This window comes from Amphichorda felina, assembly GCF_050947745.1.
Source record: "Amphichorda felina strain 45539 chromosome Unknown scaffold_7, whole genome shotgun sequence".
Lineage (NCBI taxonomy): Eukaryota > Fungi > Ascomycota > Sordariomycetes > Hypocreales > Bionectriaceae > Amphichorda > Amphichorda felina.
Window position 1 is genome coordinate 742,583 of NW_028145043.1, and position 12,727 is coordinate 755,309.

The 12,727-nt window shown below is 55.0% G+C and overlaps 4 protein-coding genes across 4 annotated transcripts; 2 read left to right on the top strand and 2 right to left on the bottom strand.

The window, feature by feature from the left end:
- Positions 1-1,200: 1,200 nt before the first annotated feature.
- Positions 1,201-2,322, bottom strand: ACO1O0_007031 (uncharacterized protein; the record flags this gene model as incomplete). The annotated part of the gene is made up of 1 exon (XM_083196407.1): positions 1,201-2,322. The coding sequence occupies one exon, from the start codon at positions 2,320-2,322 to the stop codon at positions 1,201-1,203; it is 1,122 nt and encodes a 373-aa protein (XP_083047615.1).
- Positions 2,323-4,671: 2,349 nt separating this feature from the next.
- Positions 4,672-5,217, top strand: ACO1O0_007032 (LysM peptidoglycan-binding domain-containing protein; the record flags this gene model as incomplete). Its single annotated transcript, XM_083196408.1, has 1 exon — positions 4,672-5,217. The coding sequence occupies one exon, from the start codon at positions 4,672-4,674 to the stop codon at positions 5,215-5,217; it is 546 nt and encodes a 181-aa protein (XP_083047616.1).
- An 831-nt stretch (positions 5,218-6,048) lies between these two features.
- On the top strand, positions 6,049-9,655 carry ACO1O0_007033 (karyopherin KAP123; the record flags this gene model as incomplete). The annotated part of the gene is made up of 4 exons (XM_083196409.1): positions 6,049-6,094; positions 6,162-8,469; positions 8,662-9,401; positions 9,456-9,655. 4 exons carry the CDS (start codon positions 6,049-6,051, stop codon positions 9,653-9,655), a joined length of 3,294 nt encoding a protein of 1,097 aa, XP_083047617.1.
- Positions 9,656-10,081: 426 nt separating this feature from the next.
- Positions 10,082-12,447, bottom strand: ACO1O0_007034 (Fungalysin metallopeptidase-domain-containing protein; the record flags this gene model as incomplete). The annotated part of the gene is made up of 4 exons (XM_083196410.1): positions 10,082-10,680; positions 10,769-11,723; positions 11,789-12,147; positions 12,300-12,447. 4 exons carry the CDS (start codon positions 12,445-12,447, stop codon positions 10,082-10,084), a joined length of 2,061 nt encoding a protein of 686 aa, XP_083047618.1.
- Positions 12,448-12,727: the final 280 nt, after the last annotated feature.

Genomic DNA, 12,727 nt, shown 5'->3' on the forward strand with positions numbered 1-12,727 from the left:
TTTTCTTTGATATCCCCCTTACTGTGGACGGCTGGTTTTTTATTGGAATAACGTAAGGGCGATCCCGATTGATCACTCTTACACTACGGGTGAAGAAGAGGTCCTTGGTTGATAGGTCCACATTGTCCTTTTTACACCTCAAAGATAGCGCGAAATGAATGTTCAATGGGCGAGGAACACACCGTAAATCCGCCGGGGGCGGGGTCAAGAAGAAAAAGGGGGGCTGAACAGCCAGAGTAGGGTTGGAAGGTCGCTTGGGGTCTTAAACAGTGACACTTACACCGACTATCAGAACATTGCATGCTCAACGTGACATGTATGCGCGATAATTGTTTTGTATTGACTCGGAGATCCACCCAATGAATATGGAAGGATACATGGCTCACTTCATCATAGGTTTCATTTCCTTTCTTATACAGTCGTATAGATAATTTCAAAAAAAAAGATCATTACCCCAAATCCACATAGGCAGAGATCCATGCCTATCGTCGGTAGCTCAAAGGGTCACCTGGAGAAAGGCCTTCAGCTGGACCATCATTGGATCAAACACAGAGGGAACTGGGTCCGATTAGCTCCGTCCCCGTGATGGACTAGACTCTTGTGACCATTCGCGAGAAGCTGGAAGCGCTGCATAGCTTAGAGAAGCCAACAAATTCACCGCAGCTAAGGTTTTAATTCCTAGGAAAATTGTATGGATACGACAGACTCTAAACGGTGCTAGTCTGTGATGATTTATTTCGCTAGCCTCATGAGCTTCTTCATTAGCAGTCATGTGCCAAAACCCTGTTATATCGGTTTAGGAATGTCCAAGACATGGAAACATGTGGCTCATCCTACGGGCACTGAATACCCCAAAGTGTATTACCAAGAATACTTCCACAAACCTAGGTTTAATACCCCCTAACCCATAGAGGGAGGAGAACATGCATCATTCTTCTAATTATGGTTTACTAATCTCTTTTCAGTAAGGGAACTGCTGGGTGCTAGAAACAATATAAATCACACATACAGAAACTTATTTTCTTGGAGGACATTAGATCAGCACGGCGTATCAAGCATATATGACAACAGCCCTTATCTATAGCTTGAAGTTGCTAAGCTTACAAAATGATCCCCGGCCGGAACTAGGCCCCGAAACCCACGTCCCCATATACATTTGATAGCAGAAACAACCTGAAAAATGGACCAAACTTTTTCCTACTACCATGCCTTTCCAGGGGTGTACTTGGCCTTGTTTTTGGATTTGAACTTGGAGAAGAATTTCTCCCCCATAGTGGCAGCCCTGGTCACGGTCTCGCCCTTCTCACGGTGCTCGGGACATCTGGTCGGAATACATCGCCCCTGGGACTCATAGAAGAATCGGGACACGTCAAACTGGTGATCCGGAACCGGGGCAGTGCACTCCCACCTCACCTTGGTCGCGCCCAGCTGCGGTCCGCACGTCTCACACCAGTGGCATCCCGGGAACTCATCCGACCGCTTGGCGCTGGCCGCGCGCACGATCCTGCCGCATAGCTTGTTGGAGCAGCACACCGTGTTGTCCATCGTGGGCCACAGCTCCCGGTACTCGAAGGAGCCCGAGATGAACATGGACCGGTTGCTCTGGAGCTTCAGCTGCCTACAGACGTCGTTGCACACGTGAGTCGAAAAGAAGAACTTGAAGCCGTCCTCGTTTAAGTTTGTATCGGTCAGCTTGAACCTCTCACGGTCCAGCGTATGGATAGCCGGGTCGGTCAGCACGCGCCCAACGCCCTGCAGGTCGCAGACGAGTAAGGTTCCCCACGAGCGCTCAAACGTGAAATGGGAAAAGGCCTGCGCGGCTATATTGACCTTGTCATCCGGTATTGCGCTGTTGACATAGCTATTGTTACCGTTATATTTGACGTAGGCGTCTGCGACGTGAGCACCGCCTATATATGGCTCCAGAGATATGAATTCACCTTCGCCTGACGATGTTGCAGACGCAGATGTTCCTTGGAGACAGGTTGTGACAATAAAGTCAATCGAGTACTCCGGGCCCACGAGTGCATTGAACTCGAGCGCAAACGCCTTGCATAGTGCCTGGATCCTCATATCCTCAGCCAGATGTGGGAGCGTCTTCCCGTTACGCTTGAACGACTTGGTCACGAATCGGTTCGTCGAGATAGCCGTGCGGGCATACGAGGCCAACCGCAGGGCGCCCTGCGCAAATGGCCGCGAGCGCTTCCGGATGGTGAAACTCACGAAGCTCAGCTTGATGTTGTCGTCGGCGGCCATCATATCGCCGAGCGTAACGGCGCCATGCACTATCACATCTGGGGAAAAGCCTTCGGCGATGAGCATTTCGTCGAGCCATCCAGGCGTATCCCACTTCGGAGGGGTGTTCTCTAGCGCTTGCTCTGCGGCGGCCGAGAGAGGAGGGCTGGTGTCTACATTCGCAGCCAAGGGTTCATAACAACGTCATCCTCCACCTCCTAGATCGAGGACAGGATGGTATGTTCTACTTCTCAATGGTTCTTCTAGGTCGTTGATTCTTTGGCTAATAAATTAATAGCCCTGCCGGGGTACTCGACACCACGGACCAATGTATCGGCGGTTTTTCTTAGCTTGCTCGATGACACCCGGATACCCATATTTAAGGCTCTGCTAGCTCTCAAAGCATGCGACGCACTAAATAGCACTGTATCCGGATCTGTTTTCATCGCTCTGGCCACATCCCCAACAAGGTTCCAAAGCGATCAGGAGCCTGAGGCTCTTTTTGAGGATGAGGATGAGATTCCTCTTCGTGAAGCTGCCATCTTCCTAGGTAACTTCAAAGCCTTCCGTCTACTCGAGTCTGGTAAGGTCTCTAACGACGGAATGCTACACCTCGCCGCAATGTTAGCGCTTCCCGATTTCGTCCGCTGGCTCCTAGAATGGCATGACCCAAACCACCCAGCAGAGGAATATGATGCCATGGTGCCGTTAGCACTTGCATGCCATTCCAAGCCTTTCGCCTGGTGCAAGATCGCCGGCGAAAAATTTGAGTGGAGCGTCCGTCTGGCGAAGACGTTGGAGCTCCTGGTCCCCAAGACCAAGACGAACTGGAGACGCAGGGGGGAGTTGGCTCTCCATATCGCGCTGGACAATGGCCCCGAAGTAACCAAGGCTCTTGTGAGAGCAATGGGAAGCATCGGCCACGGTGTGTATGAGGACTACACATACACTGATAAGACTGGGGAACAATACTACCCATGCCAGTATGTCCAAACATTTCAGAGGCTAGGGATTTTGAGAAGGCTGTGCTGGTAACGTGGTTGACGGGACGCGGGATAAAGTAATGGTACATGTAATAGAGAACTCCATCATGATCCGAAATTGATGTTGCATGCACGAACGATGTTCACAAGGGTTTACCGGGCCCTTTCAGTGTAGGCATGATAGATGACCACAGCCAGCATATCTATCCAAGTTTCTTCACCTTCAGCTGTTCTAGACAGTAATCGAGACAGAGGGATTGGGCTGGTGTTGGAATTCTATGTCTGTCAAGAGGTTTGAGTAACTGAGTTGGTGGATGGCCCTAGTCTGGATACCAGCAAACGGTCCGCAACAAAAGCGAGACGCTAAATACACGCGTACTCCGTATAGACGGAATTGTAATATGAAACAACAGTCACCGATAATACACACATGCCCCACAAAGCACGCACGAATATATATATGAATATTCCTATAAGACAGCAACGATGCGCCACCAAATGGATAGGCAAAGCTACGGCTATATGCCACGTATTATATGTAACAAAGAATTTATTAAATAGTAACTTTAATTTAACGAAGGTTATATATTGTACGAGGTCTGCAATTCCTCTGGCTGCGATCCCTGTCTCTGATGGCGTTGACTGCTAGGGCTACATACGATGCCGTTGACTGCGAGGCCTGTTGTTGATTGCAAGGCCTGCTGTTGATTGCAAGGCCTGCTGTTGATTGCAAGGCCTGCTGTTGACTACGAGGGCCCTCCGGGGGCTCTGGATGGAGAGGCTATCCTCGCTGCGCTCGTCCTTCCATCACGATGGCATCAAACTTCCTATTCGGGCATTACGAAAAGTATCATTTTTTCTACCTATTTGAAAGCCCCCATACAAATTAACTCTAGCCAATCGCCAATCAGAACGCCTCGGATAGACTGATGACCGATCATTTGGGGAAGAGTTGTTCTCATTTAAGTAGGCAAAGCTGGAAGATATGCCTCGGCAGTTTTCAAGTTATCCCAACAAACCTGTTAGGAGGCAGCTTTGCCTAATATGTGTAATTTTTGCTGGTGTCTCGGTTTTTTTGCTGCCAGCTTGACCAGGCAGGTAGTATTTGCCAAGGTTCGTACGAATAAGGCACGGATACGGACGAATAGTTATAACGTATTGCGGGCAACTGCTTATTAATACGACTTGGAGCTATGAGCCGCCTGATGTTTCGGAAGGAGAGCTCCTGCTGATGCCCCTGGTCTGCTCGTCCCCAACCTCCCTTTTATTCCCCCTGTGGCTTTTTAGTCTGTCCGAAATATTTCGTACTCGAGCTTTTTTTTCGCATCATCAAATTCTTTTCCCTTCTTGATGGGAATGGTCTGTGGCCATTTCCGCGTCTTATTACTCCTTCGCTGTGTCCATCCAGGAGCTTGCTGGCAAGCTCTCCTTAGCTGCCCCAACCTTTGGCATCATGTCGCGGTTCTCCCGATACGACACTGACGAGGACCGTCTTCCCGATGGGATGACCCGTGTTGGCTACGATGCCGACACGCAAGTCTACACCTTCCAAGACTCCGATGGCAGCCTTTGGGAGGGTGCTCCCGGCTGCCAGTACGGCCAGTTGACGCGTGTAGGGGACGCGCCCGATCCTGAGGACGACAACGACACTGCTCCTTTCCTCGTATCCGAACAGTTACATCATCAGACCTCCTGGCGAGCCGAGCTGATGCCACTGCTCAACTTTGGCCTCCTTATCGGCCTCTGCTTGCTGCTTCTCTTCTGGTACTTGCACGTCGCTGGCTCGTCGTCTGATGGCGACGAAGAGACCGTGCCGGGACTGTCCTGTCCCGACAGCAACGCACCATACACTATTCAGAAGGGCGACTCCTGCTGGGTTCTTGCCGATGAGCGCAGCATCACTGTTGATGAGGTCGTCTCGCTCAACCCTGGGCTCAATTGCGAAAAGCTCATGCCTGGCTTTGATATTTGCTTGCCGCAGTTGCCTGCTCCTGTTTGAAGCGTCGTGCGGTTTTCAAACTGGGACTTTCGGGCCCAAATTACACCTACGGATGCGCTCGTTTCTACTCGCTGCACAGCACAGTGCATAGGCAAGCTGGTACTTGTCTACCCATTAGAGCGGGACATCCGGAGAGCCCGGCCTCAACGCTCGCCATGTCTGGCTTGGACCTGACTTGCACGGAACAGTCAGCAGCCCTCTTGTGAAGGTATATTGGCGGTTCGCTTAGTGATGGCTATGTGTTTTTGGGCATTTTGTGCTGAAATGGCATCTATTGCATGCTGGCAGCATGGGCATGGACGTGGAACATGGCAGATCTGATGTTGGATGACTCTGTTCATACCTAATCTGACCGTACGGCTCCTCTGTACGAGCCCATCACTTTCCTCGAATCAGGCCCTTTTTATTAAAGGGCGTCGGTGATGGTCGACGTTGTCCCACCGTGTTCACCTGAGACAGCATCAGCTGCCACTCCGTCGCTGGTTGCTCATCGCTCGCCGCTCGTCGCTGGTTGCCTGGAAATGGCACTGCTCGGGCAGCGATGCGCCATTGTGGTCCTCAGTCGTACTGCCAATTTCAGCGAGGTGGAGTTCGCACAGCGCTGGTTACTGGAAAAGACCCTTCTGCTGTATTGGAGCGGGGCACAGGCGGGGCAGAGTGACTTTTTTTCTGCCTCTTGGCTGGCAAAATCACAAATTTTTCGCCCACCGCGTCTTGGGTGCTGGTGCCCCGCGCTCCATTTTGCCCTCGACTCGAACTTTTCTTCCCTCCTCCAACTCTGTCCTTCTCTGCCGCACAAGATACCCATCACTTGCTGCGACAGCTGAAATCATGGACAAGGACAAGCTCGCCCAGCTGCTGCAGGGCAGCCAAGTGCGTGAGTACCCCTTACAGCTCTACCCCATCATCCTCGATGGCAACAACGCTAACGGTCGTTTCTGCAGCCAACACTGAGCAGGTCAAGGCCATTACGGCCGACCTCCAGAAGAACTACTACTCTCAGCCCGAGTCGCTCCTGCTCCTGATCGAGATTGCCCTCACTCACGGCGAAACCGGTGTCCGCCAGCTCGCTTCCGTCCAGGCTCTCCGTCTGGTCCCCAGGCACTGGGAGACGACACCCAAGGACAAGCGTCAGCTCGCCCGCCAACACCTCCTCGATGGCACCCTTAAGGAGAGTAGTGGTGCCGTCCGCCACTCTCTGGCTCGCCTGATTGCCGGCGTTGTTGGCGTCGACATGGAGGAGGGCGAGGGCGACAACTTTCTTGCTCAGCTCTTTCCTCTCAACAACAGCAACAATGTTGTCGCTCGCGAGGTCGCCTCGTTCATCCTCTACGCCATGCTGGAGGATGACCCCACTCACTTCAGCGACCACATCCACGAACTTCTCAAGCTGTTCCAGGCCCGCCTCGAGGACCCCGACAGCAAGGATGTCCGCATCAACATTGTGCGTGCTATTGGCGCCATCCTCATGATTGTCGAGCCTGAGGAGGATCTCCAGGCCGTCAACTACCTCCAGAGCTTCCTCCCGGCCATGGTCAACATTCTCAAGGCTACTGTCGAGGCCGAGGACGAGGAGAGCTACGGCGTTGTATTCGATGTCTTCCAGTCTTTCATTGCCTACGACTCGGCCCTGCTTGGCCAGCATCTTAAGGACCTCATCGAGTTCATGATGGGTCTTGCTAGCAACACTGACGCTGATGATGATGCTCGCAACCAGGCTCTCGCGTTCCTCATCCAGTGCGTGCGCTACCGCCGCATGAAGATCCAGGGCATGAAGGATGTCGGTGGTCAGCTGATGGTCAAGGCCTTGAACATCATCACTGAGCTCGACACCGAAGACGACGAGGAGCTGACACCGGCCCGGAGTGCTATCAGCCTCGTCGATACTCTCTCCAGCGAGCTGCCTCCCCGTCAGGTCGTCGTGCCTCTATTGGAGCAGTTCTCGGCCTACGCCACTAGCCAGAACCCTCAGCACCGCGTGGCTGCTATTCTCGCTCTAGGCAATGCGGCTGAGGGTGCCCCCGATTTCATCTCTACCCAGCTCCAGCCCCTCCTTCCTACCATCATCAACCTTCTGAATGATTCCGACTCCCAGGTGAGGTATGCCTCCCTGGTGGGTCTCATCCACCTGGCCGAGGAGATGGCTGATGAGATGACCTCGCACCATGAGCCCATCATCTCCGCCGTTCTCAAGAACCTCGAGGCTGCCTCCCAAGGGGCTTCCGACAAGAGGAACGTTGCCATCATCCGATCAGCCTGCGGTGCCCTCGATACCTTCGGCGATGGCATTGACACCCAGATCATGGCCCAGTACGGCCCCAGCCTGATTGCCCCCATGGTTAGGCTGCTTGATCACGAGGATTACGGTGTCAAGTCGTCTGCTGCCTCAGCCATTGGCGCGATAGCCTCGTCCATGGGTCCCGAGTTTGAGCCCTACTTCAAGGATACCATGGAGGCTCTCGGCCGATTTGTTGTTGTCAAGGACAACGACGAGGATCTTGAGCTGCGCAGCTCGACCTGCGACAGCATGGGCCGCATCGCTCTCTCTGTTGGTGCTGAAACCTTCCAGCCTTACGTCATGAAGTTGATGGAGGCCAGTGAGGAGGCTCTTCATCTTGACAATCCCCGCCTCAAGGAGACCAGCTTCATCCTCTGGTCTAACCTGTCCAAGGTTTACAAGGAGGACTTCAACCACTTCCTCCAGGGTGCCTTTAAGGGTCTGTTCCAGTCCCTGGAGCTTGAGGAGGAGGAGATTGATCTTCCCGGTGTTGACGCCAGCCAGCTTGGCGATGGCCATATCGTCATCGGCGGCAAGAAGGTCAGGGTCAAGATTCCTGATAACGAGGAAGATGTGACCATTGCTACCGGTGGTGATGACGACTGGGATGATATCGAGGACCTCGACGATCTCGGTGCCGTTACCGCTGTTGCCCTTGAGCAGGAGATTGCTCTTGACGTTCTCGGAGACATCATTTCCAACTCTTGCAGCAGTGGTGAGCTCGAGTCATACGTCGAGCAGACTATCGAGAAGGTGTCACCTTTTGCCGAGCACACTTACGAGGGTTGCCGCAAAACTGCCATCTCCACCCTGTGGCGTATCTACGCCCGCGTCTTCCAGGTTTGGGAGGAGGGTGCTGGTGTTAAGTGGGAGCCAGGCATGCCCCCCAAGCCCACGCCCCCGGCTTCGATCATTTCCATTGCCCAGGCTGTGCTTAAGGCTACTATGAGCATCTGGACTGAGGACAGTGAACGGTGAGTACCCTATAACACCCTTCTTTTTAAAACCCATATCCCACGTGATGAGCATCTTGCGTTATACCCAGCTCACTCAGACGCAACAATGCGGGTGCTGAGAAAACGTTACATCTACTCCTGATTTGAGATCATTCTATTACCACTATGATGACAATGGTTTTCATGGCACAAGGCTAACAAATTCAAAAGGTCCGTCGTCGCCGACATTAACCGGAATGTCGCGGCTACTCTCAAGGCCTGCGGTCCTGCTGTCCTGGTTGCTAAGGATGGCGCCCTACAGGAGACTGTATCCGTCGTTGCCTCCCTCATCACTCGCTCTCACCCCTGCCAGCAGGATCTCGGCGATGAGGAGGTCGAGCAGGAGGTTGACGCCGGGTCGTCCGAGTACGACTGGGTGGTCATTGACACGGCCTTGGATGTTGTCGTCGGCCTTGCCGCTGCCCTAGGCTCTTCGTTCAGCGAGCTGCTGAAGATCTTCGAGAAGCCTATTCTCAAGCTCGCCAGCTCCACCGAGGACCTCCACCGCTCTACCGCCGTCGGCACCATCGCCGAGGTTACCAAGTACACTGGCGATGCCATCACCCCTCACACCGACTCTCTTGGCCAGGCTCTGGCCCGTCGTCTGTCTGACCCCGACCCCCTGACCAAGTCCAATGCCGCCTACGCCATCGGCCTGCTGGTCCTGCATTCTTCTGACACTGGCAAGACGCTGCCCATGTTCCCTGCCATCTGGGAGAAGCTTCAGCCGCTCCTGTCTGTCCAGGAAATGCGCATGACGGACAACGTGGCTGGCGCCCTGAGCCGTATGATGCTCAAGAACCCTGACAATGGCTTCGTGTCGGAGGCGCTTCCTGCTGTCGTCAACGTCCTCCCCCTGACCGAGGACTACGAGGAGAATGCTCCCATTTACCAGAACATCTACCAGCTGTGTATGTGTAATTCTCATCCACTCTGATGTCATGTCATGACTAATAATTTTGCAGATGACCAGTCCAACCAGACTGTCCAGCAGCTGACTCCCCAGCTGCTGCCCATCTTCGAGAAGGTGATGGACCAGCCTGAGGACCAGCTCGAGCCGGAGACTCGCGAGCTGCTGAAGCGGGCGGTGCAAGGTCTGTACAAGCAGCAGCCCAACCTGTTCTCCAACAGCGCGGGTCTGCTGTCGCTGGCAGGTGCGCAGTAATGAATAGTGATGAAGACATGAGTGATGAGGCCGGCTCGACTGGCATGACGATGTCGGGTGGATGAAGAAATTTGGAACGCAAAGATAGATTCAGCTCATGATACCGTAGCATTTGGCATATTTCGCAATGGAATATCGAGAGACGACTCTCGATTTTACTCTTATTAGATGAACAAGATGCTCCTCCCTCCTGTGACTGATGTTTTCACGTCGTCTTTAATTTTAAATACTCCACGACTACTATTGATCATGCTTTAGGTATGGGTGACAGTGCTTTCACAGGACACAATTCACTGATCCTCCATGATAGTTCATATACAGTCATGTACATATTATCTCAACTTCCTATGTACATTGCTTATTTGCATAACATCGTTATCCCAAAAAAAAAAAAGACAAGCCCCGGGTCAAACAGACCATCTCCATCTAGCATCCCTCGGGGACCTCGAAGTCCTCAGTGCGGGTCGAGCCGGCGGCGGCGTTGGGGCCCAGGCCTCGCTTGGCAAAGGCGGTCCAGATCTCGCACTTGTTGTCGCCGTCGGTCAGGGCGACGTCGGCGTCGACAATGGCGTCGCGGGCGGCGATCATGTCCGGGTCGCAGGGCTGTAGGGCCATGGCGTCCTGGACGAGCTTGAGGGCGAGGAACTTGCCGTCGTCGGGGACACCGGCCGAGTCGAGGGTGGGCAGGTCGGCGTCGTTCTTGCCATGCTTGGCGATTAGGCTCCAGAGGAGCTCGTACAGGAAGGTGGCCCAGATGGTGCCGATGGCGTGGACCTCGTTGTACTCGTCGATGGAGCCGTACGTGTAGGGGTTGGTCTTGGTGTTGGTCGAGTACAGGTACTCGCGGATGCCCGCCTCGTCGTTGGCCACCCACGCGCCCATCGAGTAGTCCGTCTCAGCCGTGTCGTTGGGCTTGAGGCGGATCGCCGTCGCGAAGAAGTCGGACCAGCCCTCGCCCATGCCACCGGACTCGGTGCCGCTGAGGCAGCCCGAGTTGGCAGGGCCACCGGTGAGGCGGTTGGACACTGAAAGGGGGGGGATATGTTAGCATGGAGTGGAATATGTCAGTTTGGGGGGTGGGGGGGGGGGGGGGGGAGGGATATATAAACTCACGTCCGTGGGTGTACTCGTGGATGACAACACCAGCCTCAAACGAGCAGTCGCGCTGCGGCTGCGAGGAAGTCCACATGTACATCCTCATGCGGCCGTTGCTGCCATCGGGGGGCGTGGCAAAGTTGGCATTGTCGGTGCCGGAGCCGTCCTGGGCGTTGAGGATGACAAAGTCGTTGCCCTTGCCGCCCTGGTTGTTGTTGTTGGCCTCGAAGTTGCCGGCCTCCTCGGTGAAGCCCAGGACGTACAGCAGGTCGTGGTACTTGTTGGCCGTGTAGAAGAGCTGCGTGATGGAGGCGTCCTTGTAGACGTCGTGGTCCGACTCGGTCAGGTCGTACTCGTACTCAAAGGCCAGGTCGGCGCTGTCCGGGCGGTAGTTGTCGAGGTACTCGTTGCCACCGTCGGGGTTGACCTGGGCGATGCCGTTGTTGCCGCGCGTGGCCGTGTAGTTGGTGCCGTCGCTCTGCCAGGTGAACTCGGAGGCAGAGGACAGCCAGGGGTCCTCGAGGACCTTGCGGTCGCCCTCGGTCGGGTCGTTGATGTTCCAGGGGTAGACCTGGTACGTGGCCAGGTCCGAGACGTAGTCGACAACGCCATGGACCACGTCGGTCGAGGTGGCGTCGACGTAGGACAGCAGCCAGTTGTCCATGACGTCCGTCTCGACACGCCAGGTGAGCTTGAGGGACCCGTCCTTCTTGCGGAGGTAGACGAGGCGCGCCTCGGGCTCGCTGACGGCGCCGCTGGTGCCCTTGAGAGTGTACTTCTCAGGGGTGGAGGCAGCAGAAACAGAGTCGGCGGTTACATCGTTGCTGACCTGGACGGGCAGGCCGAGGACGTCAATGGCACCCTTGAGGGCATCGATGGGGTCGGCGAAGGAACGCTTCGTCAGGGGCGACTCGGAGGGAATCTTGCCCGTGTAGAAGCTGTTGCCGTGCGAGAAGATCTTGCCATTCTTGACCTAGATTGGAAAGGCATGGTCAGTCTTTGATACTCATCTTATAGTCCAAGACCAGTTTCACTTACGTTGACGTGGAAGTTGGCATTGTCAACGTCAAGGCCGTGGACGGTCTGCTTGAAGTTGACGTGGGCAACGCCGTTGGTGCCAACGTAATGGTCAGAGACGGTGCGGAACTCGAGATCCGGGAAGGTCTCCTGGACCAGCGCCTTGGCGGCCTCAACGTAGTCGGACGAGGAGATGGACGCCACGCTCTCCTTGAGGCCGGTGCTCTTGGTGTAGCTGCCGAGCTCGGGCATGGAGTACTTGGCGATGTCAACACCGCGCTTGGACAGGGCGGCGTTGGTGTTGGGGGCCCGGCGCTGCGGGTGGGCGTTGACGGCAGCGAGGCCACCGAGGCCCAGGAGCATCTGGTACTTCATCTTGACTTGGAGGAGGGGGGGAGGATCGGGGGGAAGGGGCTTAGATGTGGGGGAGCTTCACAGGAGCCCTCTCTTGGCTGAGGCGGAGGACGCGGCTGCTCTTATAGGACTCTTAAGGAGGACATGGCATGCCCAAACCTCGGGTCGGCAGCCATACCCGGGCTCAGACTGGACCTCATGCGGCAGGCAAGCAGCTGCGAAGGCGACTCATGATCGGCCTTACAGTACCGGCCGCGGCGGGCGAAGCCCGGGACAGGGAGGTGGTTGCGGAGAAGAGGGCCCCCCACGGTCGCAGCGAGGCGCATTGGGGAAGGTCGACGGGGCACCGTGATGCCGCTCACGACTCCACGACTCCACGAGCCGTCAAGCCCCAGGTCTTTTTGTCCAGGCCCTTGTCTTGGGCACATCTCCGATAGGCAGGCACCGAGACCCAATGCATGCCTCCATAATATGTACTATGATAAGTCGGACCGTTGAGACGGGACTCTTGCGAGTCGCTCTGTCGAGGTCGGGACGGGGGCATCCCGTGTAAGAGTGGAAGAGCTGGCTCGATGACGCTCAGCAAGTCACCCGGCCCGACAAACG